This window comes from Elephas maximus, chromosome 5, assembly GCF_024166365.1.
Source record: "Elephas maximus indicus isolate mEleMax1 chromosome 5, mEleMax1 primary haplotype, whole genome shotgun sequence".
NCBI lineage: Eukaryota > Metazoa > Chordata > Mammalia > Proboscidea > Elephantidae > Elephas > Elephas maximus.
In genome coordinates this window covers 162,392,203-162,418,817 of record NC_064823.1, presented here as the reverse complement: position 1 = coordinate 162,418,817, position 26,615 = coordinate 162,392,203, and the positions used below count along the sequence as shown (strand labels likewise).

At 50.7% G+C, this 26,615-nt stretch overlaps 2 protein-coding genes across 11 annotated transcripts in view; one reads left to right on the top strand and one right to left on the bottom strand.

The window, feature by feature from the left end:
- LOC126077377 (uncharacterized) overlaps positions 1-26,615 on the top strand; it is a 1,154,420-nt gene that overhangs the window by 1,027,506 nt on the left and 100,299 nt on the right. The gene's annotated exons all lie outside the window — the stretch shown is intronic.
- RGS12 (regulator of G protein signaling 12) overlaps positions 1-26,615 on the bottom strand; it is a 162,866-nt gene that overhangs the window by 58,302 nt on the left and 77,949 nt on the right. For 8 of the 10 annotated variants that reach the window (XM_049886649.1, XM_049886660.1, XM_049886653.1 and 5 more), the window contains one exon: positions 60-81. In XM_049886649.1, coding sequence (XP_049742606.1) covers positions 60-81 — 22 coding nt within the window. Of the gene's footprint in view, positions 1-59; positions 1,865-26,615 lie in introns of those variants that run through there. The other 2 variants (XM_049886659.1, XM_049886658.1) reach the window with 2 other exon arrangements.

The window sequence follows — 26,615 nt, the reverse complement described above, 5'->3', positions numbered from 1 at the left end:
CCACAATGTCACATCATCATTAAAAACAACAAAAAGAAACATCAGGAATTGTGACTTACCACCGTCAGACACAGTTGCAGACTGAAAGAAAAGAGAGAGAGACATGAGTTAATTAAGCCTCATGACAAACTCGGGAAAAAGTACATCCACTTGAGGAAGAATCTGGAAGCTTCTGGGGGAGGTAATTAACACCGAGCGCAGGTGTCTGAGCAGAGCCAGACACCTCAGTGAGTCAAGAGCTCGGTCCCACCTCCGGGGACCCGCCCAGCTGGGGAACGCCGGCCAGCACAGCAGCATCACCACTTTCATTGGAAAAACAAATCCCAGCACGTTTGACATCACAGGCTTAGTAACTTCCTCAGTGAAAAACCTGTGTTCAGACTGAGGATGGTCAGCCTAAGAGCCCCAGCACTCTGTGGTCACACCTGGTCCCCAGGGCAGCCACCACAGGCAGACCATGTTCAGGGCTACCTGCTTTGAAGAAAGGGTACTCAGTGTCCACTTGCCTGGATGTCCACGTGCTGGGAGCAGGAGCACGCCTGTGCCAGCTCTGTCCTGGACCCGTCCCATGCCACTAGGATCCAGGTTCACCATTGTCAGCGCCCCCAGGTTCACGGTCATCATCTCCCCTATGGAGGCCAAGCTGGGGCCCAGAGACGCTTCATAACTCCCCAAGGTGGCCCAGCCAACCAATGGCAGAAAAGGACACAGCCCAGGCCAGTGCTCCTCACCATCACAGCACACTGCTCATCTGCTCGCTAAGGGACAGGGTGGAGTGGCCACCACAGCGGGCAGGCAGGCAGGAGTGTCCAAGAAAGGGGGCTTGGGAGAGGGGAGGAGCGGTGGGGCGAAGAGGGGCAGGTGAACAGGCACCCAAGATGAGAACGTCCAATGGTGCCAGGACAGGGGCTTGGTGTGGACACTGCCTGGAGAGGGGAGCTGGAGGGCGTGCGGGGCAGCTGGAGGTCCCGAGGGACACGCACTGGCTATCAGAAGGAGCTCCACCAGTTCCCTGCAGGACGTGTAGAAGGACAGTGCTGGAATGGCGTTGCTGGACGGTGGCAGAGACACCAACCCAGAGGCCATGTGCCAGGCAGCACAGTGGGACCAAACCGGAACAAACAGTAGGGAAGGATGCCCTCAAGAGACCAGGGAAGAAGCAGGGGGAGCCAGGAGGCTTGGAGGCCAGGAGCTGGGAGGAGGGTGTTGGGGACAGAGCATGCCAAGTGTTGCAGCAGCGTGTGGCCCTGCTGAGGAGGGTGTTGGGGCGCCATATAGCCCTGCTGAGGAGGAGGGTATCAGGGTGACATGCAGCCCTACTGAGGTGTGAGGGCCCCCGTCCCAGCACTGGCCACAGCTCCAAAGAGTGGCTCACAGGTGGACAGAGAGGGAGAGCGGCACCCACCCAGGTGCAAGGCGCCCACTCTGAGAGGGGCCTCAGTCCTAGAGGGGGCTTCTGCTGGTCCCAGAGGGGCTCATGTCCCAGGTCCCGCCTTTGGGGGGCTCCCTGAGCAGCTGCAGCTCTCAAGGATTCCGGCTTCGTCTCTGTGGATCACAGTGAGAGGTGCAGGCTGATGGAGGACACAGATGGAGGAGGCTGACAGACCTCTGGCTCATGACCAGGGCCTGCGCCCTGCAATGTGGCCACACAAGGGGCCACTCTTCCTAAGTCCTGGGCCACCTACAAGCAGCGCCCGACCCCCCTGGCCCCGAAGGAAAGGTAACTAAGGAACAGGCACCAGAGCTGCTAGTAAGAGCTCCTTTCCCACCAACACAGAGGCCCCACGCATCCTCCATGGGGGAAGTGAAAAGGCAACGTATAACTTCAGTCTTAAAATCTGTTGAACATGTCAACTGGCATTCTGTTCCCACTGCTGGGCCATCCCAGCCCCAGATGCCCCAGGTCTCCAGCCCTCCCCCAGCCCCAGGTCCCCAGCCCCAGGTCCCCAGCCTGCCCCCAGGCTGCCCCCAGCCCTGGGTCCCCAGCCCACCCCCAGGCCCAGGTCCCCAGCCCACCCCAGGCTGCCCCCAGCCCTGGGTCCCCAGCCCACCCCCAGGCCCAGGTCCCCAGCCCACCCCAGGCTGCCCCCAGCCCTGGGTCCCCAGCCCACCCCCAGGCTGCCCCCAGCCCTGGGTCCCCAGCCTGCCCCCAGGCTGCCCCCAGCCCCAGGTCCCCAGCCTGCCCCCAGCCCTGGGTCGCCAGCCCACCCCAGGCTGCCCCCAGCCCTGGGTCCCCAGCCCACCCCCAGCCCCACGTCCAAAGAAGGAAGTATCCACTCCTGGCTGTTCTTCCTTGGTGGTGGTAGAATCCTCTCTCTGCTTGGAATTGGCACTCTTTGAAGGCAAAACTGACCAGTCCCCTGGTTGGGCCACAATTGCCTTATTTGCACAGCCCCGACCAATCACTGGGGTGGGAGTTACAAGACGACGAAGAGAACGGCCACACAAAAATGAACCACTGCACTGTACCAGGAAGCCACTTCCTGACACCTATGGAGCGGAGGATATTACCACTTCCAGCCCTCACGGGTTCCAGGCTCAGAAATCTAAAAGTCCACTTCCAGAGTACCCTGGCACCCCATCAACCTGCTTCTCCACAGTGAACACATGACCAGGTGTTAAGTCCAGTGTTTAATCTTCTTGCCAGACAGGGAGGTGAAAGAGCAGACAGCTGGCCCAGATACTGGTGGAGGGGGGCAGGGCGAAGGGGGAACGCGTGCATTCTAGGAAGCTGTCCTTCTGTCCGTGTCACAATGAGTCACCTAAGGTCACATTACAAATCCAAATAATACCAAGGCTACTGAAGTATTCCCTTGAGATTATTGGAAGAAAACCTGCAAGGCCACAAACAAAATCAGAATTACTGTCAATAATAGCACCTGAGAAAGTAAATCATAAAATGTAATAAACCAAGCAGATTTGAAAAATAACCAGAACGAATGTTTTGCATGAAAAACACAACTGTTGAAATTAAAGGCCCACTAAAGAGATGAAACTGAGATGAGATGGTTGAAGACAGAATTTGGGAATTGGAAGACAGGACAGAAAAAAATCACACTGATTGCAGCACAGAAAGACAAGACATAGCAAAATAAGAAATAGGGAGGAAGAGACATAGAGGGTAGAATGCAGGAAATCATGCAAGTCTAGTCAGAGGCCCAGGAGGAAAAGCAGAGCAAGTGGGGGAGACCTAGAGGAAGTCCCTGCCCACCTGGAGATAGATGCCATGCCCAGCAAGACCCTTCAAGAAGGAGGGCTATGGAAAACTACAGATGGACCCACACTGGAAGAGTTCACCACCAAGTTCCCCTTGAACTCCTCCAGGGCTTCTAAAGTATGGTCACTGGGAAGAGAGAAATGGCCCCAGATTCTGAGCTATGAGGCTTTACAGGGGACCCATTTGTGTCTCAGTTATTCAACAATTTCCAAAAGGGGCTCAAAATCTCCAGGCTGCAGCCCCAAATGCTGTATTTTCTTCCCTCTGCCCACTTCGGATAGCCATCCCAAAAGTCTATTTTCCAAATCAAAAACTCTAAGGAAGCTCTAGGCGCGGGCTGGCAGACTCTGTGCTAAGGCTCATTGGAAGACACCAGCGAGGACTTGGAGGTCATAGCGAACCTGCCTCCCCTTTTCTCAAGAACCCTAAAGTATGGACATGAGTACCGTATAAAAGACAAACCCAGTTGGAGTCGCTACTGACACACATAAATGTGAAACACTTCCATCTCCTCTGTTCACCATTTTTCATCCTGAAACTTTTATATCCCATCCTCACAATCGTTGCTATGTTTGAAACAATTGTTACAGCCACTGTGTCAATCCATCTCCCAAGAGGGTCTTCCTCTTTTTCGCTAACCTTCTACTTTAGCAAGCATGATGTTCTTCTTCACAGACTGGTCCCTCCTGATAACATGTCCAAAGTACTTGAAACAAATTTTTGCCATCCTTGCTTCTAAGGAGCATTCTGGCTGTACTTCTTCCTAGACAGATTGGTTTGTTCTTCTGGCAGTCCATGGTAAGTTCAATGTTCTTCACCAACACTGTAACTCCAAGGCATCAATTCTTCTTGGGTCTTCCTTATTCATTGTCCAGCTTTCACAAGCATGTGGTACCTTAGTCTTCAAGGTGACCTCTCTGCTTTTTAACACTTTAAAGAGGTCTTTTGCAGCAGCAGATTTGCCCAGTGCAATACATAGTTTTATTTTTTGACTGCCATTTCCATGGGTGTTGATTGTGGATTACAGTAAAACGAAATCCTTGAAAACTTCAATGTTTCCTCTGTTTATCATGATACTGCTTATGGGTCCAGTTGTGAGGATTTTTGTTTTCTTTATGTTAGCCCTTTGATGATCCAGTTATTTTCTGCTTTGAATTTTTTGTTGATACCATGTGTTTTCATTTATGAAAGCATGCTGAATCACTGAGCGTGCCTGAATGTTTGGTAGGTAGTAAGGAATTTTTTTGTCTTGCCACCTCCCACAAGCCTACCTAAGTGTTCAGTGGTACATATGAAGTACCACTAATTATACCCCAGAGTCTCCACCGGAGTTTACTGACACATCTGTGTAATAAATAAAAATTTTCAAAATTACTATTTTTCCTACCAAAAATTCAGACACCACATACGATAACCTGTAAAAACAGTAATTTGTGGCACATGCCCGTCTTCGGTTTCAAACAGCCACAACAGCAGTTTCGCAATAAACCCTATAGGCTGAGAAAGCTCACGATCACTACATGTACCACTGGGCATGAAAGCTGTAGTCTTTGATCTTCATGTGTAAGTGCTCCAGTTTGCTTCACTTTCAGCATGAAAGGTTGTGTCATCTGCATAACGCAGGTTGTTAATGAGTCTTCCTCCAATCCTGATGCCCCGTTCTTCTTCATAGAGTCCAGCTTTTTGGATTATTTGCTCAGCATACAGACTGAATAGGTGTGGTGAAAGGATACAACCCTGATGCACACCTTTCCTGACTTTAAACCACGCGGTATCCCCTTATTCTGTTTGAACAACTGCCTCCTGAACTATGTACAGGCTCCTCATGAGCACAATTAAGCGTTCCAGAATTCCCATTCTCCACAAGTTTATCCATAATTTGTTATGATCCACACGGTAGAATGCCTTTGCACAGTCAATAAAACACACGTAAACGTCTTTCTGGTTTTCTCTGCTCTCATCCAGGATCTGTCTGACATCAGCAATGATAGCCCTCATCCCACGTCCCCTCTGAATCCGGCCTGAATTTCTGGCAGTTCCCTGGCGATGTACAGCTGCAGCCACTTTTGAATTATCTTCAGCAACATTTTTCTTGCATGTGATATTAATGATATTGTTTGATAATTTCTGCATTCTGCTGGATCACCTTTCTTTGAAATGGGCACTAATACGGATCTCTTCCAGTTGGTTGGCCAGATAACTGTCTTCCAAATTTCTTGACATAGACAAGTGAGCGATTCCAGCATTGCATCCATTTGTTGAAACATTTCAATCGGTATCCTGTCAGTTTCTGGAGACTTGATTTTCGCCAGTGCCTTCAGTGTAGATTGGACTTCTTCCTTCACTGTCATCGGTTCTTGATCATATGTTACCTCCTGAAATGGTTATATGTCGACCAATTTTTTTGGTACGGTGACTCTGCATTCCTTCCATTTTCTTTTGATGCTGCCTGTGTCATTCAATTTTTGTCCACAGAATCCTTCAATATTGCAACTCAAGACTTGAATTTTTCCTTCAGTTCTTTCAGCTTGAAAATGTCCAGTACGTTCCTCCGTTTTGGTTTTCTTTCTTTTTTTGTTGTTTTTAATTGTACTTTAGATAAAGCCTTACAGAGCAAACTAGTTTCTCATTAAACAATTAATACACATAATTATTTTGTGACATTGGTTGGCAATCCCATGACATGTCAAACGTCTCCCCTTCTCAACGTGGGGTTCCCCATTACCAGCTTTCCTGTTCCCTCCTGCCTTCTCGTCCTTCCCCCTGGGCTGGTATGCCCTTTTATTCTTATTTTGTTCTATGGGCCTGTCTAATCTTTGGCTGAAGGGTAAATCTCAGGAGTGACTTCAGTACTGAGCTATAAGGGTGTCTGGGGGCCATACTCTTGGGGTTTCTGCAGTCTCTGTCAGACCAGTAAGTTTGGTCTTTTTTTTTTTCTTTTTCTTTTTCTTGATGAGTTACAATTTTGTTCTACATTTTTCTCCAGCTCTGTCCAGGACCCTCTATCGTGATGCCTGTCACAGCGGTCAGTGGTGGTAGCCAGGCACCATCTAGTTGCGCTGGACTCAGTCTGGTGGAGGCCATGGTAGATGTGGTCCATTAGTCCTTTGGACTAATCTTTCCCTTGTATCTTTAGTTTTCTTCATTCTGCCTTGTTTCACATGGGGTGAGGTGAGTGGAGTATCCTAGATGGCAGTTCACAAGCTTTTAAGACCTCAGATGGTACTCACCAAAGTAGAATGCAGAATATTTTCTCTATAAGCTATGTTATGCCAATTGAGCTAGATGTTCCCTGAGACCATGGTCCCCACAGCCCCTACCCCAGCAATTTGACTCCTCCCCCATGTGTCTGTCAGTTTGTCGTACTGTAGGGGCTTGTGTGTTGCTGTGATGCTGGAAGCCATGCCATCAGTAGTCAGATACCAGCAGGTCACCCAGGGCGGACAGGTTTCAACTGAGCTTCCAGATTAAAACAGACAAAAAAGAAGGACCCGGCAGTCTACCTCTGAAAAGAATTAGCCAGTGAAAACCTTATGAATAGCTGTGGAACACTGTCTGATATAGTGCCAGAAGAGGAGCCCCGCAGGTTGGAAGACACTCAACAGATGACTGGGGAAGAGCTGCCTCCACAAAGTAGAGTCAACCTTAATGATGTGATGGAGTCAAGCTTTTGGGACCTTCATTTGCTGATGGGGCACAACTCAAAATGAGAAAAGCTGCAAACGTGCATTAATAATTGGAACCTGGAATGTACAAAGTATGAGTCTAGGAAAATTGGAAATCGTCAAAAATGAAATAGAACACATAAACATCGATATCCTGGGCATTAGTGAGCTGAAATGGACTGGTATTGGTCATTTTGAATCGGACAATCATGTGGTCTGCTATCCTGGGAATGACAACTGGAAGAGGAATGGCATTACATTCATTGTCAAAAAGAACATTTCAGGATCTATTCTGAAGTATAATGCTGTCAGTAATAGGATAATATCCATACGCCTACAGTGGCAAACAATTCTAACAAATTATGTGTAACATTGCAAAGAATGGGAATTCCAGAACATTTAATCGTGTTCATGAGGAACCTGTACATAGACCAAGGGGCAGTTGTTCAGAGAGAACAAGGGGACACTTGAGTGGTTTAAAGTCAGGAAAGGTGTGCATCAGGGTTGTATCCTTTCACCATACCTATTCTACCTGTATGCTGAGCAAATAACCTGAGAAGCTGGACTATATGAAGAAAAACACAGCATCAGGAATGGAGGAAAACTCATTAACAACCTGCGTTATGCAGATGACACAACCTTGTTTACTGAAAGTGAAGAGGACTTGAAGCACTTACTGATGAAGATCAAAGACCACACTCTTCAGTACGGATTACACCTCAACATAAAGAAAACAAAATTCTCACAACTGGACCAATAAGCAACATCACGATAAATGGAGAAAACTTTGAAGTTGTCAAGGATTTCATTTTACTTGGATCCACAATCAACTGCCATAGAAGCAGCAGTCAAGAAATCAAAAGACACATTGCATTGGGCAAATCTGCTGCAAAGGACCTCTTTAAGGTGTTGAAAAGCAAAGACGTCACCTTGAATACTAAGGTGCGCCTGACCCAAGCCATGGTATTTTCAATAGCATTATATGCGTGTGGAAGCTGGACAATGAATAAGGAAGACCGAAGGAGAACTGACACCTTTAAATTGTGGTCTTGGTGAAGAATATTGAATACACCATAGACTGCCAAAAGAATAAACAAATCTGTCCTGGGAGAAGTACAACCAGAATGCTTCTTAGAAGCAACGATGTCAAGACTACATCTTACATACTTTGGACATGTTTTCAGGAGGGATCAGTCCCTGGAGAAGGACATCATGCTTGGTAAAGTAGAGGGTCAACAAAAAACAGGAAGACCCTCAATGAGATGGATTGACACAGTGGCTGTAAAAATGGGCTCAAGCATAACGATTGTGGGCATGGTGCAGGACCGGGCAGCATTTCGTTCTATGGTACATGGGGTCACTATGAGTCGGAACTGACTCGACAGCACCTAACAACAAGACGAACAGGGAGTTTGGATGTGTCTGTGGAGCTTCCATGACTTGGCTTGGACAACTTGCGCTGCCTTCCCCAGTATTGTATACTGTCTTATCCTTCCTTCACCAAAGTTACCACTTACCTATTGTCTTTTTACTGTTTTTCCCTCCCTACCCCTTCCCTCCCTCATAACCATCAAAGATTATTTCTTTTTTTGTGTAAATCTTTTCATGAGCTTTTATACTAGTGGTCTTATACAATATCTGTCCTTTTGCCATTGACTTATTTCGCTCACCATAATGCCCTCCAGATTCATCCATGTTGTGAGATGCTTCACAGATTCATCATTGTTCTTTACTGTTGTGTAGTATTCCATTGTTTGTACGTACCATAGTTTGTTTATCCATTCATCTGTTGATGGACACTTAGGTTGTTTCTATCTTTTTGTTATTGTTTACAATGCTGCATATGGGTATGCACATGTCTATTTGTGTGATGGCTCTTATTCCTCTAGTATATATTCGTAGGAGTGGGACAGCTGGATCATATGGTATTTCCATTTGTAGCTTTTTAAGGAGCGCCATATCAGTTTCCAAAATGGTTGTACCATTTTGCATTGCTATCAGCAGTGCATAAGAGTTCCAATTTCCTCGTAGCCTCTCCAACATTTGTTAAATTTCTTTTTTTTTTTTTTGATACATGCCAGTAATTTCAGGGTGAGATGGTATCTCATTGTGATTTTGATTTGCATTTCTCTAATGGCTAGTGATCGAGAGCATTTCCTCATGTATCTGTCTTCTTTGATGAAGTGTCTGTTCATATCCTTTGCTCATTTTTTAAGAAGATTATTTGTCTTTTTGTTGTAGAGGTGTTGTATTTTCCTATAGATTTTAGAGATTAGAACTTTGTTGGGTTTGCCACAGCCAAAATTTTTTCCCACTCTGTAGGTTCTCTTTTTACTCTTTTGGTGAAGTCTTTTGATGAGCACAATATTTAGAAGGTCCCAGTTATCTAGCTTATCTTCTGGTGTTTGTGTATTGTTAGTTATGATTTGTATATCTTGTTAATGTCACGTATTAGGGCCTCTAGCACTGACCCTATTTTTTCTTCTATGATCTTTATAGTTTTCGGTTTTATATTTAGGTCTTTGATCCGTTTTAAATTAGTTTTCTGTATGATGTGATGTATTGGTCCTGTTTCTTTTTTTTGCAGATGGACATCCAGTTTTGCCAACACCGTTTGTTAAAAAGACTGTCTTTTCCCAATTTGATGGTCTTTGGGCCTCCCTTTTGGCTTTCTGTCTTCAGGTTTTAGCACATTTCGTTATAATACCTTATTTTTCTTCTTGAGCCACTCTTCTGAAATCTTCCGTTCACCTCTCTTACTTCATCTTTTCTTCCATTTGCTTTAGCTGTTCTACATTCAAGAGCAAGCTTCAGAGTCTCTTCTGACATCCATTTTGGTCTTTTCTTTCATATTTGTCTTTTTAATGACCTTTTGCTTTCTTAATGTATAATGTCCTTGATGTCATCCCACAACTTGTCTGGTCTTTGTTCATTCGTGTTCAATGTGTCAAATCTATTCTTGAGATGGTCTCTAAATTCAGGTGGGATATAATTGAGGTCGTACTTTGGCTCTCGTGACTTGTTTTAATTTTCTTCAGCTTCAACTTGAACTTGCATATGAGCAACTGATGGTCTGTTCCACAGTAGACCTCCGGCCTTGTTCTGACTGATGATATTGAGCTTTTCCATCATCTCTTTCCATGGATGTAGTCAATTTGATTCTTGCGTATTCAACCCTACGAGGTTCACGTGTTATAAACTGAATTGTGTTCCCCAAAATGTGTGCCAACTTGGCTGGGCCATGATTCTTAGTGTTGTGTGATTGCCCATCATTTTGTGATTTGTTGTGATTTTACTATGTGTTGTAAATCCTACCTCTATGATGTTAATAAGGCAGGACTAGAGGCAGTTATGCTGATGAGGCAGAAATCAATCTACAAGATTAGGCCGTATCTTGAGCCAATCTCTTCTGAGATATGAGAAAGAGAAGCAAGCAGAGAGATGGGAAGACCTCATGCCACCAAGAATGAAGAAGCAGGAGGGTACTGCATCGTCTGGACCCAGGGTGTCTGTGCTGAGAGAAACGCCTAGACTACAGGAAGACTGATGACAAGGATCTTTCCCTAGAGCCAACAGAGAAAGAAAGCCTTCCCTTGGAGTGGGCACCCTGCATTTGGACTTCTAGCCTCCTAGACTGTGAGAGAATAAATTTCTGTTTGTTAAAGCCATCTGCTTGTGGTATTTCTGTTTATAGCAGCACTAGGTAACTAAGACAACATGTATAGTCACAGCTTATGTTGTCTTAAAAAGGTATTTGCAATGAAGGAGTTGTTGGTCTTGCAAAATTCTATCATTCAATCTCTGCCATCGTTTCTATCATCAAGCCATATTTTCCAGCTACTGGTCCTTCATTTCCAACTTTTGAATTCCAATCACCAGTAATTATCAATGCATCTTGATTGCATGTTTGATGAATTTCAGACTGCAGAAGACGATAAAAATCATCAATTTCTCCATCTTTGGCATTATCAGTTGGTGTGTAAATTTGAATAATAGTTGTGCTAAATGGCCTTCCTTGTAAGCATATGGATATTGCGCTATCACCGACAGCGTTGTACTTCAGGATAGATCTTTATGTGTTCTTTTTGATGATGAATGGGAGAGCATTCCTCTTCAATTTGTCATTCCAGCATAGTAGACCATATGATTGTCCTACTCAAAATGGCCAATACCAGTCCATTTCAGCTCACTAATACTTAGGATATTGATCTTTATGGGTTCCATTTCATTTTTGACGTCTTCCAATTTTCCTTGATTCATACTTTGTACATTTCACTTTTGTTTACAGCTGTTTCTTCTCATTTTGAGTCGTGCCACATCAGCAAATGAAGGTTCCGAAAGCTTGACTCCATCCAAGTCATCAAGATCAACTCTAAGGAGGTAGCTCTTCTCCAGTCATATTTTGAGTGTCTTCCAACCTGAAGTGCTCATCTGCCAGCAGTATATCAATGTTTTCTGCTATCCATAAGGTTTTCACTGACCAAATTTTTCAGAAGTAGACTATTCGAGCCTTCTTCCTAGTCTGGAAGCTCAGCTGAAACCTGTACACCGTGGGTGACCCTGCTGGTATTTGAAATACCAGTGGCATAGCTTCCAGCATCACAACAACATGCAAGCCACCAGGGTATAACAAACCGACACACAAGTGGTGGCTCTAATAAAAGAAAAAAAAAAATTGAGTAAGAATTAAAGCAGGTGGAATTTTTAAAAGTTATTTTTAAACATTTTATTTTGTCATTGTTGTTGAGAATATATACAGCAAAACAGACACCAATTCAATAGTTTCTACATGTACCATTTAGTGACACTGATTACATTCTTTGAGTTGTGCAACCATTCTCACCTTCCTTTTCTGAGTTGTTCCTCCCCCATTAACATAAATCCACTGCCCCCTAAGTTTCCTATCTAACCTTTTGAGTTGCTGTTGTTCATTTGATCCCATAGAGATCTTAAAAGAGCACAATGCTCAGGTAGACATTTTTACCAGTTTTTTTTTTTTTATTGCTTGGTTTTAAGAAGGCTTCAGGGGATATTTTTGGTTTAAGGTTTAAAGATTATCTCAGAGCAATAGTTTCAGGGGTTCATCCACCCACCGTGGCTCCTGGGTAGAATGTTTAGTGAAGTCATAGGTGCTGGATATCTCTGGGCAGATGAGAAGTAGAGACCACTAGGAACTCAGCTGTCAGAGTGGAAGTGTGGATGGAGCAGGGCTGCATGGGAGGCACGGGGGTGAGCACCACACAGGGAGCACGTGTACAGCCCAGCTTATGGTGGGTAGGTGGTTGGTGTGGGGATGGAATGGGGGCGAGAGAGGGCAGGGAGGCAATCTGCCTACAATGAGGGAACAGACGATCAGGTCACCCAGATCATTCGTTTCTGCCATAGAACTAAAGACATGTCCTATTCTGGCCGAATTACCCTTGGCTCATGTTTTTTTTTTTTTTTTTTCATGTTTGGTTTGCGTTCTGTGAGCACGTACTGACCAACATAGCATAGTGCCCAAAATGGCCGGGATCCAGAAACTACCACAGATAGTTCCCAAGACACCCCATCATGAGGAGAAGTGGGCCAAGGCGCTCTCAGATGTCTTGGCACACTCTGTCCACTGTAAAAACAGTTTTCTCAATTAAAACTCACCATTCCCAATGTTTACTCAGACCAGGATGACTGGCATTAATAACTTGTTTTCATGAGCCTATACTTCTTGGACTCTTCCCAAATTCCCGTATCCACATGTTATACTTCCAAGCAAAGCCAGCCACAAATACAAAGCTGCCAGTGAAAGAATATCTCGAAAGCTAGCATTTTTCGGTGCTTAAACTTGAAACATCAAATACCGAGGACTGTAAAATTAAACAGCTCTACAATTCTCTAGAGCAAGCCTGCCAGACTGGCATTTACACCAAAGTAAACAGACTCAGAGAAGCTTAGAGGGCGTTTGAGACGTGTAGCACGCTTCAAAGCTCCGCAGTCCTCAAAAAGCTCCCCTTACCAACACGATCACTCAAAGGAAGCTATCTGGGTTTGTCCTCGGCAGGAAATGCGTCTGGATCACACAGGCTCTCTGCATATTTTATGCGAAGTATGTGAAGTAATGTTTGCAAAAGCTTTAGGTGATTTACATGAAAAGTGTTATGTGATAAACTGAATCTCCATTACGGCTCCTTCTGTTGGTAACAGGAGACAACAGGAATTCTTAGACCATCACATTTCCAAATTACTGTTATAGATACATGTGGTGATGTAAATTCTTAATATTTAGCCGCTGATGTCTATCTGGGACATAAAAAGTACAAAATAATCACAGATGGTTCCTAAATAAGCAACCAAGAGCCTGAAAGTTGCCCAAATGTATTAAATGCTTTGAAGACAGAGAAGAAATATAAATATAAATAATTCCAGTGATGGAAAGCCTTATGAACTTGATCCAATTTGCATTAACAGCTATGCCTACCCTTTTAAGAGCTTTATTACACAGATACATGGACATCCATGTTCACTGCAGCACTGTTCACCATAGCAAAAAGATGGAAGCAACCAAGGTGCCCATCAATGGATGAATGGATAAATAAATTATGGTATAGTCACACAATGGAATACTACGCAACAATTAAGAACAACGACAAATCTGTGAAATATAACATGGTGCAACCTGGAAGGCATTATGCTGAGTGAAACCAGTCAGTTGCAAAAGGACAAATATTATATGAGACCACTATTGCAAGAACTCAAGAAATAGTTGAAACACTGAAGAAAAAATCCTTTGATGGTTATAAAGGTGGGGAGGGAGGGACAGGGGTATTACTAATTAGACAGTAGACAAGAACTATTTTAGGTGAAGGGAAAGACAACACACAGTACAGGAGAAGTGAGCACAACTGGACTAAGCCAAAAGCAAAGAAGTTTCCTGAATATAACCAAACACTTCGAAGGCCAGAGTAGCAGGGGCAGGGTTCTGGGGACCATGGATCAAGGGGTCATCTAGGTCAACCGGCATAACAAAATGTATTAAGAAAACATTCTGCATTCCACTCGGGTGAGTGGTGTCTGAGGTCTTAAACACTAGCAAGCAGCAATCTAAGATCCATCAAGTCGTCTCAACCCACCTGGAGCAAAGAAGAATAAAGAACACCAAAGACACAAGGTAAATATGAGCCCAAGAGACAGAAAGGGCCACATAAACCAGAGACTACATAAGCCTGAAACCAGAAGAACTAGATGGTGCCCGGCTACCACCAATGACTGCCCTGACAGGGAACACAACAGAGAACCCCTGAGGGACCAGGAGAGCCGTGGGATGCAGACCTCAAAATCTCATAAAAAGACCTGACTAAATGGTCTAACTCAGACCAGAGGGACCCCAGAGGTCATGGTCCGTGGACTCTCTGTTAGCCAAGGCTTGAACCATTCCAGAAGCCAACTCTTCAGACAGGGATTGGACTGGACTGTAAGATAGAAAATCATACTGGTGAGGAGTGAGCTTCTTGGCTCAAGTAGACACATGAGACTATGTGGGCAGCTCCTGTCTGGAAGGGAGATGAGAGGGCAGAGGGGGACAGAAGCTGGTTGAATGGACATGGGGAATATACGGTGGAGAGGAGGAGTGTGCTGTCTCATTAGGGAAAGAGCAGCTAGGAGTACATAGCAAGGTGTGTGTAAGCTTTTGTATGAGAGACTGACTTGATTTGTAAACTTTCACTTAAAGTAAATGAAAAAAAAATGGTTAAAAAAAAAGAGCTTTATTAGTTAGGTTCACCGGGTCAAGTGAAGAGAGCAGGATCCATGTGGAGTACTGAGGACTTCTAGAAGCCCCCTGAACAGGACCCCTGAGTGGGGAGCACTGCTGAGCAGATGCAGACGTGCTGTTGGTGGGCGGATGCTTCCCAACCCTCGCTCATTCCCACTTCCATCGCACCTCAGTCCAGCCCACCACTGGCTCTGCCACACTGGCCTCCACTCTGCTCCACCAGGAGCCTTTGGGAGCCAAGGCCCACAAGGAGCTGCAGGGTCAGTTCAGTGGGGTGTGACCTGCAGCTTTTATAAAGTGGAAGAGAGTAGCAAAGACGGCAATGGCGAGTACATCACACGTGTAAAGGGCATGTGCTGTGCCTGAGGCCTGTTTCAGAGCTGTATGTGTTTGTGTGAGAGTGCGTGTGTGTGCTCACGAATGTGTGAGTGTGCACTGAATGTATGTGTGCTTGAGTGTACATGAGTATGTGTGAGTGTTGTGTACTCCAATGTGCATAAGCACGTGTGCATGGGTAGGTATATGAGTTTGCATGAGAGTATATGAGTCTGTGTGAGTTTGCATGAGTGTGTGTGTATATGTGCGTGAGAGTGGGAGTGTGTGGGTGAGCGCATGTGTGAGTGCCTAACACGTCCATGATGTAACACGTCTCCCACTGACAGCCAACGTCCAAGGTGTCCAACAGCAGCCGAGAGAAGGATCCAACCCCTCCCCTCTGCACCTCCAGGGCCCCACCCCCAGGTGTCCAGCAGCCCACCCTCTGCCCTGGCTCCCATCTGAGCTTGCCCACTTGGGTGGCAGCTCCTCAGGGAAGCCCTCCTTGCTGCCCTCCAGGTGGCCAACCGTTGGGAGGGGCCCTACAGCAGTGCTGGCCATCACATAATCGGTCTGGGGTCCCAGCCACGTCTCCTGGTGCCCAGTTGGCACCCAGCAACATGATAGAGCCCAAGCAATGTACACTCAGTGGACAGATGACACACTCACAGGGAGAATGCTCCCTCCCTGCCCCTCTCCAGGCTCTGGCACATAGCGTCTTCCCCAGTGACATGCTCCACCCAACCCAGCACCGCTCCCAGACCATGACCACTCTTGACCTAGGACCACTGTTGCACCCACAAAGGTGCCCTGGTCTGGTCCCCAGCAGTGCAGCAGCCCCTCTACCCCAATTCCAGACACCCCACCTTCTACCAGGAACACCCCCTCCTCAAGCTCTGAATGCTGGACCCTCCTCCCAAAGCCCCCCAGCTCCCCCAGATAAGGCCCCTACGCCGCACTCCCCCATGAGTCCACCTACCGCTGCCCCCAGTGTGAAGGCCCAGGCAGCGGCAGCCGACACCTCACTCCATGCCCCTCTCCTGAAGTGAATCGCAGAGCCAAGGGTAGCTGCGCTCACCACCCCAGGGAGCAGGCCCTCGACCCACTGCCTAGGGAAGGGACCCCCACCCCACCGCCCCAGGGAGCGCCTGGGGGCACAGCTACTGACCCTTCCCTAGGCCTTCCGGGGGTCTGAGCAAGGAGCCACGTCCCAGCAACCGCACACCAGGATGGTCCTGTGAGTCTTCTGCTTCCGCCAGCAGCTTTCTTGGTGTTCCCAGGCGCCCCCAACACACACACACACACACACACACACACACAATTTCTTTTTTAACAAACCATTAAGGGGAACACACATTTCTGGGCTCACACCCATGCAGTTACAGTAAGGAGTCTGTGTGATTCCCAGACGCTACAACACGGGACACAGGTGAGGTGCCTGTCCTGCTCGGTGCTGTCAGGAGTCTGCATGACCCACGAGACACTAGAACACAGGACACGGGTGAGATGCCTGTCCTGCTCGGTGCTGTAAGGAGTCTGCATGACCCACGAGACGCTACAACACAGGACACGGGTGAGATGCCTGTCCTGCTCGGTGCTGTAAGGAGTCTGCATGACCCACGAGACGCTACAACACAGGACACGGGTGAGGTGCCTGTCCTGCTCAGCGCTGTAAGGAGTCTGTGTGATTCCCAGACGCTACAACACGGGACACAGGTGAGGTGCTTGTCCTGCTCAGTGCTATAAGGAGTCTGTGTGATCCCCAGACGCTACAACACGGGACACAGGTGAGGTGCCTGTCCTGCTCGGTGCTGTAAGGAGTCTGCATGACCCACGAGACGCTACAACACAGGACACGGGTGAGATGCCTGTCCTGCTCGGTGCTGTAAGGAGTCTGCATGACCCACGAGACGCTACAACACAGGACACGGGTGAGGTGCCTGTCCTGCTCAGCGCTGTAAGGAGTCTGTGTGATTCCCAGACGCTACAACACGGGACACAGGTGAGGTGCCTGTCCTGCTCAGTGCTATAAGGAGTCTGTGTGATCCCCAGACGCTACAACACGGGACACAGGTGAGGTGCCTGTCCTGCTCGGTGCTGTAAGGAGTCTGCATGACCCACGAGACGCTAGAACACAGGACACGGGCGAGGTGCCTGTCCCACTCAGTGCTGTAAGGAGTCTGTGTGATCCCCAGACACTATAACACGGGACACAGGTAAGGTGCCTGTCCTGCTCAGCACACAGCTAGGGACAAAAGTGGGGGGACCTAGGCCAGGAAGGTTACTCCTCACTCACGGACTGTGAGCCAAGCCTTGTAGGTGCCGGACACTCAAGCAGACACACATGGAGACAGCCAGCAGCTGGGCCTCTGAAGCTCGCACTGCCAGGGCCCAGAGGTGAACCAGCAGTGGCTGGGTCCCCACAGTCTGAGGGGGCTGCCATGGAGGAGACCACAGGGCTGATGAGTACAGGCTGGGGGCTCCTGGCAGTGGCATCTGCACAGAGACCAGTGTACCTGTTAGAAATACTGAAGGCCCTACTGTTCCCCTCCCCCCACATTGGCTGTGACTGGAGAAGAGAGGGTGCCTGAGGACAGGGTACAGAGAACAGCTGGAGATGACATCGGCCGCGGACAAGAGATGGCAGCACTCAGCCAGGTGGGAGCCCGGGGCGAGAAGCTGCAACCTCAGGGGCAGGAGCGGAGGCTCAGCACCCAGGACAGCTGATGCAGCACGGCGCCTCCACAGTCCTGGGCTGAGCAACAGGACAGCCTGTCCTCTGCAGAGCAGGGGAGACTGCAGAGGGGTACTGGGCCCCTGGGGGACCACAGTCAGGTCTGGGCACTGGGATGGGGACCATGGTCAGGTCTGGGCACTGGGGTTTAGTGCCTCCTGACCCCCAGGGAGAGGCTGAGTGACACGGCACCCTACTGAGCTCCACAGTCCAGGGGAGACATCCTGCCGTGACATGGGTGGGGAGGGTCAGCATGCAGAGGACAGTGACAGCCCTAAGACTGATGTTATCACCTAGGACTCTGGGGCCAGGTGAGCCCTGGGCCTCCACGTGGGGACCTAGAGGAGGTAGGGGGGACAGAGAGGGGTCAGGAGGAAGAGGAAGACTGCGAGGGGCATGTCACAGGAGCCAAGCAGGAAAGGTGGTGGAACTCTGGTGAAAAGCCTTCAGTGGGCCTCCACCTTCCCTGAGTTCACAGGGCTGCCTAGGGTTACCTGAGCCAAGGTGCATACATGCTCCACGTGGCACCGGCCGCCCTCAGTTCCGGCCCCTCCTCGCCCGAAGCCCTGGAAGGACCCTGTTTTAGCATCAGGGCACAGGCCACTGGTGAGAGGAGAAGTCAGGTCGCCATACACACAGAACACAGAAGGGAAGTGGTGCTCAGGTGGCCACTGTCCAGAGGGAAAGGGGAAGACACTGCTCACAGAAATGTCATTGTGGCTTCCCTCATCCTGGGGGGTATTGCATAGACAAGCAGGGTCAGGGGACAGACTTGTGTGATCAGCAGTGGAAGCCAGTCCAGCCCGGCTGGCCCCTCACGCCATCTGGCAGAAGGCCCCTCCTCCGCCTGGTTTCAGATTCAGCGGTCTCGGGCATAATCTGTGCTGAGTGCCCAGGAGAGGGAGCAGAGTTGGGACAAAATGCCCCATGTGGAGGGTGGGCAACCACAGACCAAACACAGCAAAAGCTCTGCCGCTCCGAGCACAAAGCACGGGTCGAGGCCTCAAGGAGTACAGCTGGGGCGGAGGGGGGGAGGGAACACATTGGGGCAGGGGTCCACAAGCTGGAGGTGAGCCAAGACCACTTAGCTGGGCCATGGACAGAAGTGGTCCACGCAGGACAGCCCGCATGGCCCCCGAGCTCACCCCCAGGCCCCGCTCACCTGGGCCTTGGGAAGGAAGCTGTCCACTCAGGACAGCCTGCATGGCCCTGGAGCTCACCTCGATGCCCCGCTCACCTGGGCCTTGGGAAGGGAGCTGTCCACACAAGACACCCCGCATGGCCCCGGAGCTCATCCCTGGCCCACTCACCTGGGCCTTGGGAAGGGAGCTGTCCACACAAGACACCCCGCATGGCCCCGGAGCTCATCCCTGGCCCACTCACCTGGGCCTTGGGAAGGAAGCTGTCCACACAGGACAGCCTGCATGGCCCCCGAGCTCACCCCCAGGCTCTGCTCACCTGGGCCGGGGGCCCCCATGCACCACCCCCAGCAGGGCAGGCCGATCTGGGGCTCGCCTCCCACTTGAGCCCCGGTTGGCTCCATGGCTCCTCCTTGGACCAGCACCCCCACACAGGCCTCTCTTCTCCCCGTCACCCCAGCCCATGCTCATGCAGGGCCCTGGAACTGGCCCATCGCTGCTCCCATGGGGAACTTCAACTCCTGCCGTGCCCGGGCTAGGCCCTTGCAGCCCCCTCTGGGGGGCAGGGGAAGGTTCCGGCAAGGAGGTGGGGGAGCATGACACCAGGGCCAGACCCGCCGACTTCTATGACTGCTCTCCATCTTCCTGATTATCCTTTCACTTCCCTCGCTCACACAGGGCCTGTTCTCCTCGACACCCAGGGCCCATCCTCGTCAGGCGGGAAATCTGTGGTGTCTGATGTTTTCCCGGCTCCTGCAGATGAGGTGGGTGTCCAAACTGCCAGCCGCTGCTGAGCACATCAAGGGCCCCACGCTGCCCAGAAAATAAAATCCAACTTCTCTTCTCAGGGAGGCCCTACTTTGTTTTTAATCTCAGACCCCAGTGTCTGGAGACAGAAGGCCCGTGGTCGATGGCCACCCTCTCCTCGCACCCAGCAGCCCCAAAGGCACCAACTGCAGTGCACCCACAGAGCCAGCAGACCTGTGTCACCTCTGACGGGTGCAGGGCCTCCAGGAGACAAACCTCTGCCTGAGACAAAGCCCTGCCAGTGTCCAGCGAGCAGACTTTATATTTTACCACGGGGGGAGGCAGGCAACGTGACACATCAACAAGCCACACAAATGACCAACCTCCAGATGGCGGTTCCCCGCGGATTCACTGGGTGCGTGGTCAGCAGCATGATAGCCTGAAGCTAAGTCCCCTGAGCTCTAGGACTGCAGGAAGACCCTCAGTCGCCACTGTCTACCAAGCATCTTGGCTGAAGACAGAGTGAGAGCTGATCAGAGGGCTGCCAGACACGGGGACCAGCCGACACCCAGGCCAACGGTGGGCTCACCTGAGGGTGGGGCCCCGTGCCACACCTCAGAAGAGGGCAAAAGATGGAGCTGCCATAATGTCTCAGCACGGCTCTGAAAGGGCCGCCGACCTGCGACACCACCACTGCCTGGGCTCTAATTGGCTCAGGGGGCCCCCACTCAGGAAGCCCCCCCACAAGGATTCCCCGCTCAGGGAGGCTCCCCTCCTCAGGGAGGCTCTCCCTCGGGGATTCCCCTGCCACTCAGGGATTTCCCCTGCCACTCGGGGAGGTTCCCCTCGCCCCCTACTCAGGGATTCCCCCACCACTCAAAGACTTCCCTCCTCACTCAGGAATTCCCCTCTCAGGGAGCCCCCCCTTCACTCAGGAAACCCCTCTCAGCCCCACCTGGAGCCCGTGGTGACTTGTCACAGCCGCGGGGTGGCATTTAATAGCCTTCCTGAATGGTGGCTAATGAGCAGCTCTCACCCCAGGCTTGGCCAGAACACAGCAGGGGCCCCAGGCTTCGCTCCTCCAAGACACAGGGTGGCCACACTGGTGGTCTGTCCAAGCCAGCTTCTTGGACAGTTGTCAAGTTTCAGGCTGTGGGCCCCTCACCACCTTTCTAGTGCCCGAGGCTGTCTGACCTAACGTGAGTGAGATGGCTTCAGTGTGACGCTCGCTTGGTTTTGGCAAAGGGGCACACAGATGCTCAAAGCCAGCTTCTGTAGGGCCTACTCTCTAAAATGACGGGAAGTGGAGGCCTGGCAGCTGGCTTTGGCACCTTTTCACTGATGCTGGGAGCAGCCCCTGTGAGAGCACAGCATCTTCCACATACGGGTGAAGGGGCCTTTGGATTAGAAACAGGTCTTCTAAAGAGCATCACACAACCCACCCAGCTTTGGGGGGCCCACGCATGGCCTCGGCCTGGGACTCCCACTTTAAAGGAGAAGAACGGACGCTCAGGGGAGGGACTGCCTTGGAAGCAGCCAGGCCGGGGCTGTCCTGGAACCCGGTTTCTCTCCTTCACTTCCCTCGCACCACATGACCCCCCAAGCCAAAAGTCAGCCCTCAGGCGACTAGCCTGGATGTACACTGCGCCCCTGCCTCTCCTGCTACCAAGGGCTGAGCTGCCCCCGCTCTGTTGCTAAAAAGCCCGGCCACCTTAACCAGAGTTCCTTCAACACTCACGTGAACAGCTTACTGGCAGCTTCAGCATTTCCAAACCGTTTTAACTCAAGTCCAAATCGTTTGTATAGGCAAGTACCAAGGCAGATTTTCAGTGCTCAGAATAAAAAATAAAGTTTTCTCAAACTTGCCCTAATGCGCTATTGAAAGTACTGCTCACAGGCAGACAAATAACTACTAATTAATTGCTCCGTTAAGGGCATCACGGCTCCAAAACCCATTTCTCCACGGAGGATAAGACAGGAACTGGCAGGGAACACGTTTTCCTCCACCAACAGCTGGGCAGCCCAGCACAGTGATAGACGCACGGACCGACGCCCATAAAGATCAAAACCTGCACCTTGGCCCTCCCAACGTGGCTTTATTAGCACAAGTTGTTCTCAAAATACATACTGGAGATATTTGTAAATACATTAAAATACATGCTCACTGGCAGACTTGGCCTGACTGACCTCTTTCTGTTTTTTCTTTTTCAAAGGCTGCCATTCCCTTTTCCGCACTCCACATCCAAACCAGGCACTCAGGAAAGACTCGTTTTCCCTTTCTTCTCTGAAGGTTTTAATTAGGTGGTGAGAAAAAATATTAAGCTGAAGGAATTCCCAGAAGAGAATGAATTCAAATGGGTACCCGGTAATGGGTGACAATCCTTTGTATATAGTTTAAATGTATGTTTATCTTTCCATCGACATGGCACAGCCCCATAAGAGGAAAATGAAAATTATTCTTTGTATTTTGTCTCAAATATTTTTAAAGAACATTTTACAGTAAAGTTTAACTCTATAAGCTCATATAATAATCTATCATTAAATATGACTGCCAGTAGGTATGTGTGTGTGTTTGTATACCAGAATCAACATATTAAACTTAAAAATGTAGAATAGAGAGTATTAACTGACAGAGCATTTATCTATCTGAAATTTAACATTTCAACGAAGCTAAGTCGCCCGCGTCTGCAAAGCCTGCCACAATTACTCAGGCGGGGAAGGAAAAGCACAGCACTTGAGGTATTCTGGAACGTGACTCAGATGTCAGCAGCTCACTCCCCGAGGGGTCGCTGACCATGGACCCCAGCCCAGTGTGGACGTCAGGTGTGTGGGTCCTGGGACCGCTGACCCACAGCCACGCTCACTTCAAGCTCCAGGCTGCAGACCCACAAAGCATTTCACACTGCCCTCGAAAGCATTTGTAAATTCCACAGCTACTGATCACTCACCAGGCAGAAAATAAAGCCGCGACCAAGATGCCAAGTTTCTTACAATTCTGCCTAGATGACAAGACGAGGCGGGAAGAGCTTACCTGCTGATCAAGAGGGACGTGCACTTCGTCCGGCAGCCCTTTCCCCACGTTCATCATAGAGGAGAAAACTCCCGAGCCACCCCAGGCGCTGGGTCTGCAGTACACCACTTAACACCCCAGCATGCCTGTACACGCCAGAAAAGTGTGAAGACATCTCAGACGGAGTTCCATTCTGCTCCCCTGTAACCCATAGCAACAGGACCCAGCAGGAAGCGGCGGATGGCCAGGGATCCAGCTCCTCTCAATTGTCTCTTCCAAAGAGAAAAGGCCGTTTACATAAATCACACTGTGGGGTCGTTTTAAAATATTTCCTCTAACAAATCAGAAAATCAAACTTGGGCCTGTAGGGGTAATTTCTCAGCCAGCACAGCTGCAGGGACTTTGTTTTCCAGGACAGCGAGGCTCAAGGCTCGCAGTTCGCAGCCTTAATTACAGTGGCCACGGTTCCATCTGGGGCCTGGGCGTGGGGTCACGGTGCCAGCGGGCAGCATCTGATATTCCTGAACACCCTCCCAGGGCTGCTTGGGGTTCTCAGTTCTGCTCTGTCTGTCTCCCCAATGGATGACACATCCTGAAAGCCAGACAGCCTCCACAGGTCCTGGGTCTAAAGAGGAAGAAAAAGAATGTGACCTATTTCTAGAACCTAGTACTGTCGCAAAATCTCTGGGGATTTGGGGGTATGCTGCTTACCCCAAAGTGCTTCCTTACTTCTTTCTCTGACAAAACCTCACAGCATTTGACAGCTGGGGTCCAATCTAGGGGGCTCTGAGGTCCCCTCACCCCTCACCAGCGCAGGAGCATCTTGTCCAGGGACTGCAAACTCACGGCCCACAGGGCCCATGGCAGGACTGAAACAAGGACCGCGAGGCCAGGCCCTGTGTGAGTGGGGGCCAGCCCTCGCTTTGCTATCCAGTGGGGACACCTCTGTGTTCCCAACATGAGAACTCAGAGTCAGGGGGCAACTCAGAGTTAAAGAAGGATTTTGTAACACTGCCCGCGATGGCAAAAACATTACAGCTCCCCTAGGCGGCTGTCAAAAGAGATCTGCACAAAATAAATGCAAGATATGAGTGGCCACGAAGCCAGCACAGGGCTGGGGTGGAGGCTGCCGTCTCCTGGAGACACGGGGGCCTGGAGATACTAGGAGGCATGTGGCCCGGAGTGGGCCAGGAGGAGGCCGTGCCCCCGGGACAGATGACTTCGGGGAGGAAGCTGCGAGCTGGCCGGAAGGTGAGAGAGGAAGGGATGGGAGCAGCCCCGCAACAGCCAGAATTCCCTGAGGCGTGGGTACGGCTTGGCCGGACGCCCTAGGACATGGGCAGGGGTCGCCCCAGGACACGGGCAGGGGTCGCCCCGGGACACGGGCAGGAATCAACCCCAGAAACCCACCTCCCTCAGTCTAGGTTGCTCCTCCCAGTGTGGGGCAGCCACCGATGAGCCGCACTCCCTCTCTGCTGTGAGGGGGCCCCGCCCTGGGCTTCCTGGGACCAGCCTTCCCTGCTGGCAGGGCCTCACCTCAGTGCTCTTGCCCCACTTCCCCTGTCCTCCAGATCAGAAGCTGGGTCACAGCCCAGACCAAGCAGAGAGCCTCAGGCAGGGGCCGCAGGGCCTCTGCGCACAAACCAGGTCCCCACAGGCACACACCGTGTGACCTGTCCTGGGACAACTCGTCTGTCAGGCAAAACCAGCCAGCCCCTCACCCCCATGTCTGCACTGTGGGTTCAGAAGAAGCCACAGGCGTGAAAGCGGGGAGCATAAACTGTGGGCTCCTCCTCCAGGCACGGCTATTCCTAGCCTGCACCCTCTTGCCTGCACACTGAAGCTCACATGCCCTCAGAGAAACCACAGGTGTGCTGTGGAAGGATAGCCATCTCTGTGGCCCTGGTGGCACTTCTCACTGGTCCCTGAGGGGTCTATGCTGGCAGAGGAGGTGGGGCCGTGGCCAGTGCAGACCAGAGCATCTCAGCTGGGTGAGACAGCTGCCGTTGAGGACACTCCCAGCCCTGCCAGACCCTGGTGACTGCCATCAGTGACTAAGAACCAGGTGGAACACAGCACAGGCCACCACCATGGTCACGGCTCCTTGTTAGCACACACACCAAACCTCCCCTCCAGGACCCTGTCAAGTCGAGCTGCTGAGCCCCCCATAAGGGGTCAAGCGCCAAGCCTGCTTTTATTTTCACCATTTTAAACGGAAATATGTATGCCCCCACATGTTCAATCAAGGCCTGGAAAGGAACAATCCAGTCCAGTCTTGTCTGTGGGTTGACGACAGTTAGAGCAGATGCAGCCTGTGGCCTATACTCACCCTGGCTCACGGTCAGTCCTTCCTCCTGCTGCCTCCTTCTGGGCTCTCTGTCCCCCTGTGCACGGTCGCTCTGCCCCTTTTTGTAGCCAGCCTAGGTCAGCCTCTTCAGGCTGTCTGCTGATGTGGTGAGGAAAGACAGGAAGAGCTGGTGGGCTATGACCAAGCAGAGGCAGGGCCGGCCTGGGCTTTGGTGCGTGAGGGTCGGCCGCGGGCTGCTCTGACCTGGCTCCTAGTCTGGCTCCCTACCTGGTCACTCCCTAGATGTGAGGAGAGGTTCCTGGGCTGCCACATTATCAGTCACCAGAGCTACCGCCTCCTAATGCTCTCAGCAGCAGCATTGCTCGGTGCTCTGTACTGTCACCTTCCTTGTCTGGGGGCTCACTACTATGCCGGCCACAGGTGAGGTTCCAAGCCTTGGCCTGGGAGCCCAGTCCAGCCCCGACAGCAGGACTAGGTGCAAGAAGAAAACCCGCCAGGAGGGAAAGGAGGAAAGCAAAGCAGTCATGAAGACCATGCGCAAGCTTGGCCTTGAGCAGGTCATGGAGAAGGAGAAGACAACCTGGGGATGGTACCGAGGGCGGGAGGGGCCGAGCCCCTAGGGGTAGTGACACTGGCCCTGACTGGCTCCCACAGAAAAGTAAAACCCACACGGTGGCGACTCAAGCCAGCAAGTGCAGCACCCACAGCAGCCCGGCCTGCAGGGGCATTGTGGCCCCAGCAGCGCGAGGCCAAGCACTGGACAGTAGGCAGCACTGAACCCAAGGACTATGAAGGCCTTATCCCCACACCCTCCCCACCTCTCGGTAGTCACACGAGGTTTCCAACAAACAAGGGGAGCACAAGGGTGCCCTCAGCCTCCCCACCTGGGCAGATAGGCAAGAGTCAGGCCACCTACACGCTCAGATACACCAGTGTTGTCCAAGGGATGGACCCACAGAGCTGGTAACTGGGTGAAAGGCATGAATGAGGGAGGGTCTGTGACCCAGCACCTCACAGCCCAAGAGCAGACTCTGGGTTCTCCTCCGGGGGGCTGGCCGAGGGCCTCGGCTATGATCGCTCCACAGGGCTCCTGAGGGGGCCGATGTGGCCCAAGCCCTGGGAGAAGACATTCCCATTGCCCTCTCACCCTGCTCACCCACCCTTGAACTCCCACCCTGACCGAGCACCTCAGCTGGAGGATCGTCACAGAGCCACAGAAAGGGGTTCGACCGCCCGCACCCTCGCCCCCGCATCCTCCACCCAGCCATGCCACCTTCCCTCGGTTACCACAACTGCCTGGTATCTGCCCCTCTCCTCCAACACCTCACGTTTACTCTGCACAGCAGCCAGGGGCACCCCCCACCCTGGCACCCTCCTCAGCATCTGTGTACCCCCCCGCCCCCAGCCCCCACGGTCTGACTTTGCACCACAGCACCGTCTCCCCTGGCTGACTCGGTCTGTTTACCATCCGTAACCCAACCTGAAGGCCGGCTCCACAAGGGCAGGGCTGGGTGTCTATTTGTTCACAGCTGTGTCCCCAGGTCCAGAAGAGCTGGTAAACACTGGTCAACAAACTTTTGCTGAATGAATGAAAAAACATTCAAGGCACTGAAAAATCCTGTTGCACCCCCAAACTAAGATAATTTCCTGTGTAAACAGTGTGAAGAGTAGACCAGTGTAAGAAAGACCAAAGCAATCTGACTGAGGCCGAAGCAAACCCAGAAGCCACGGCA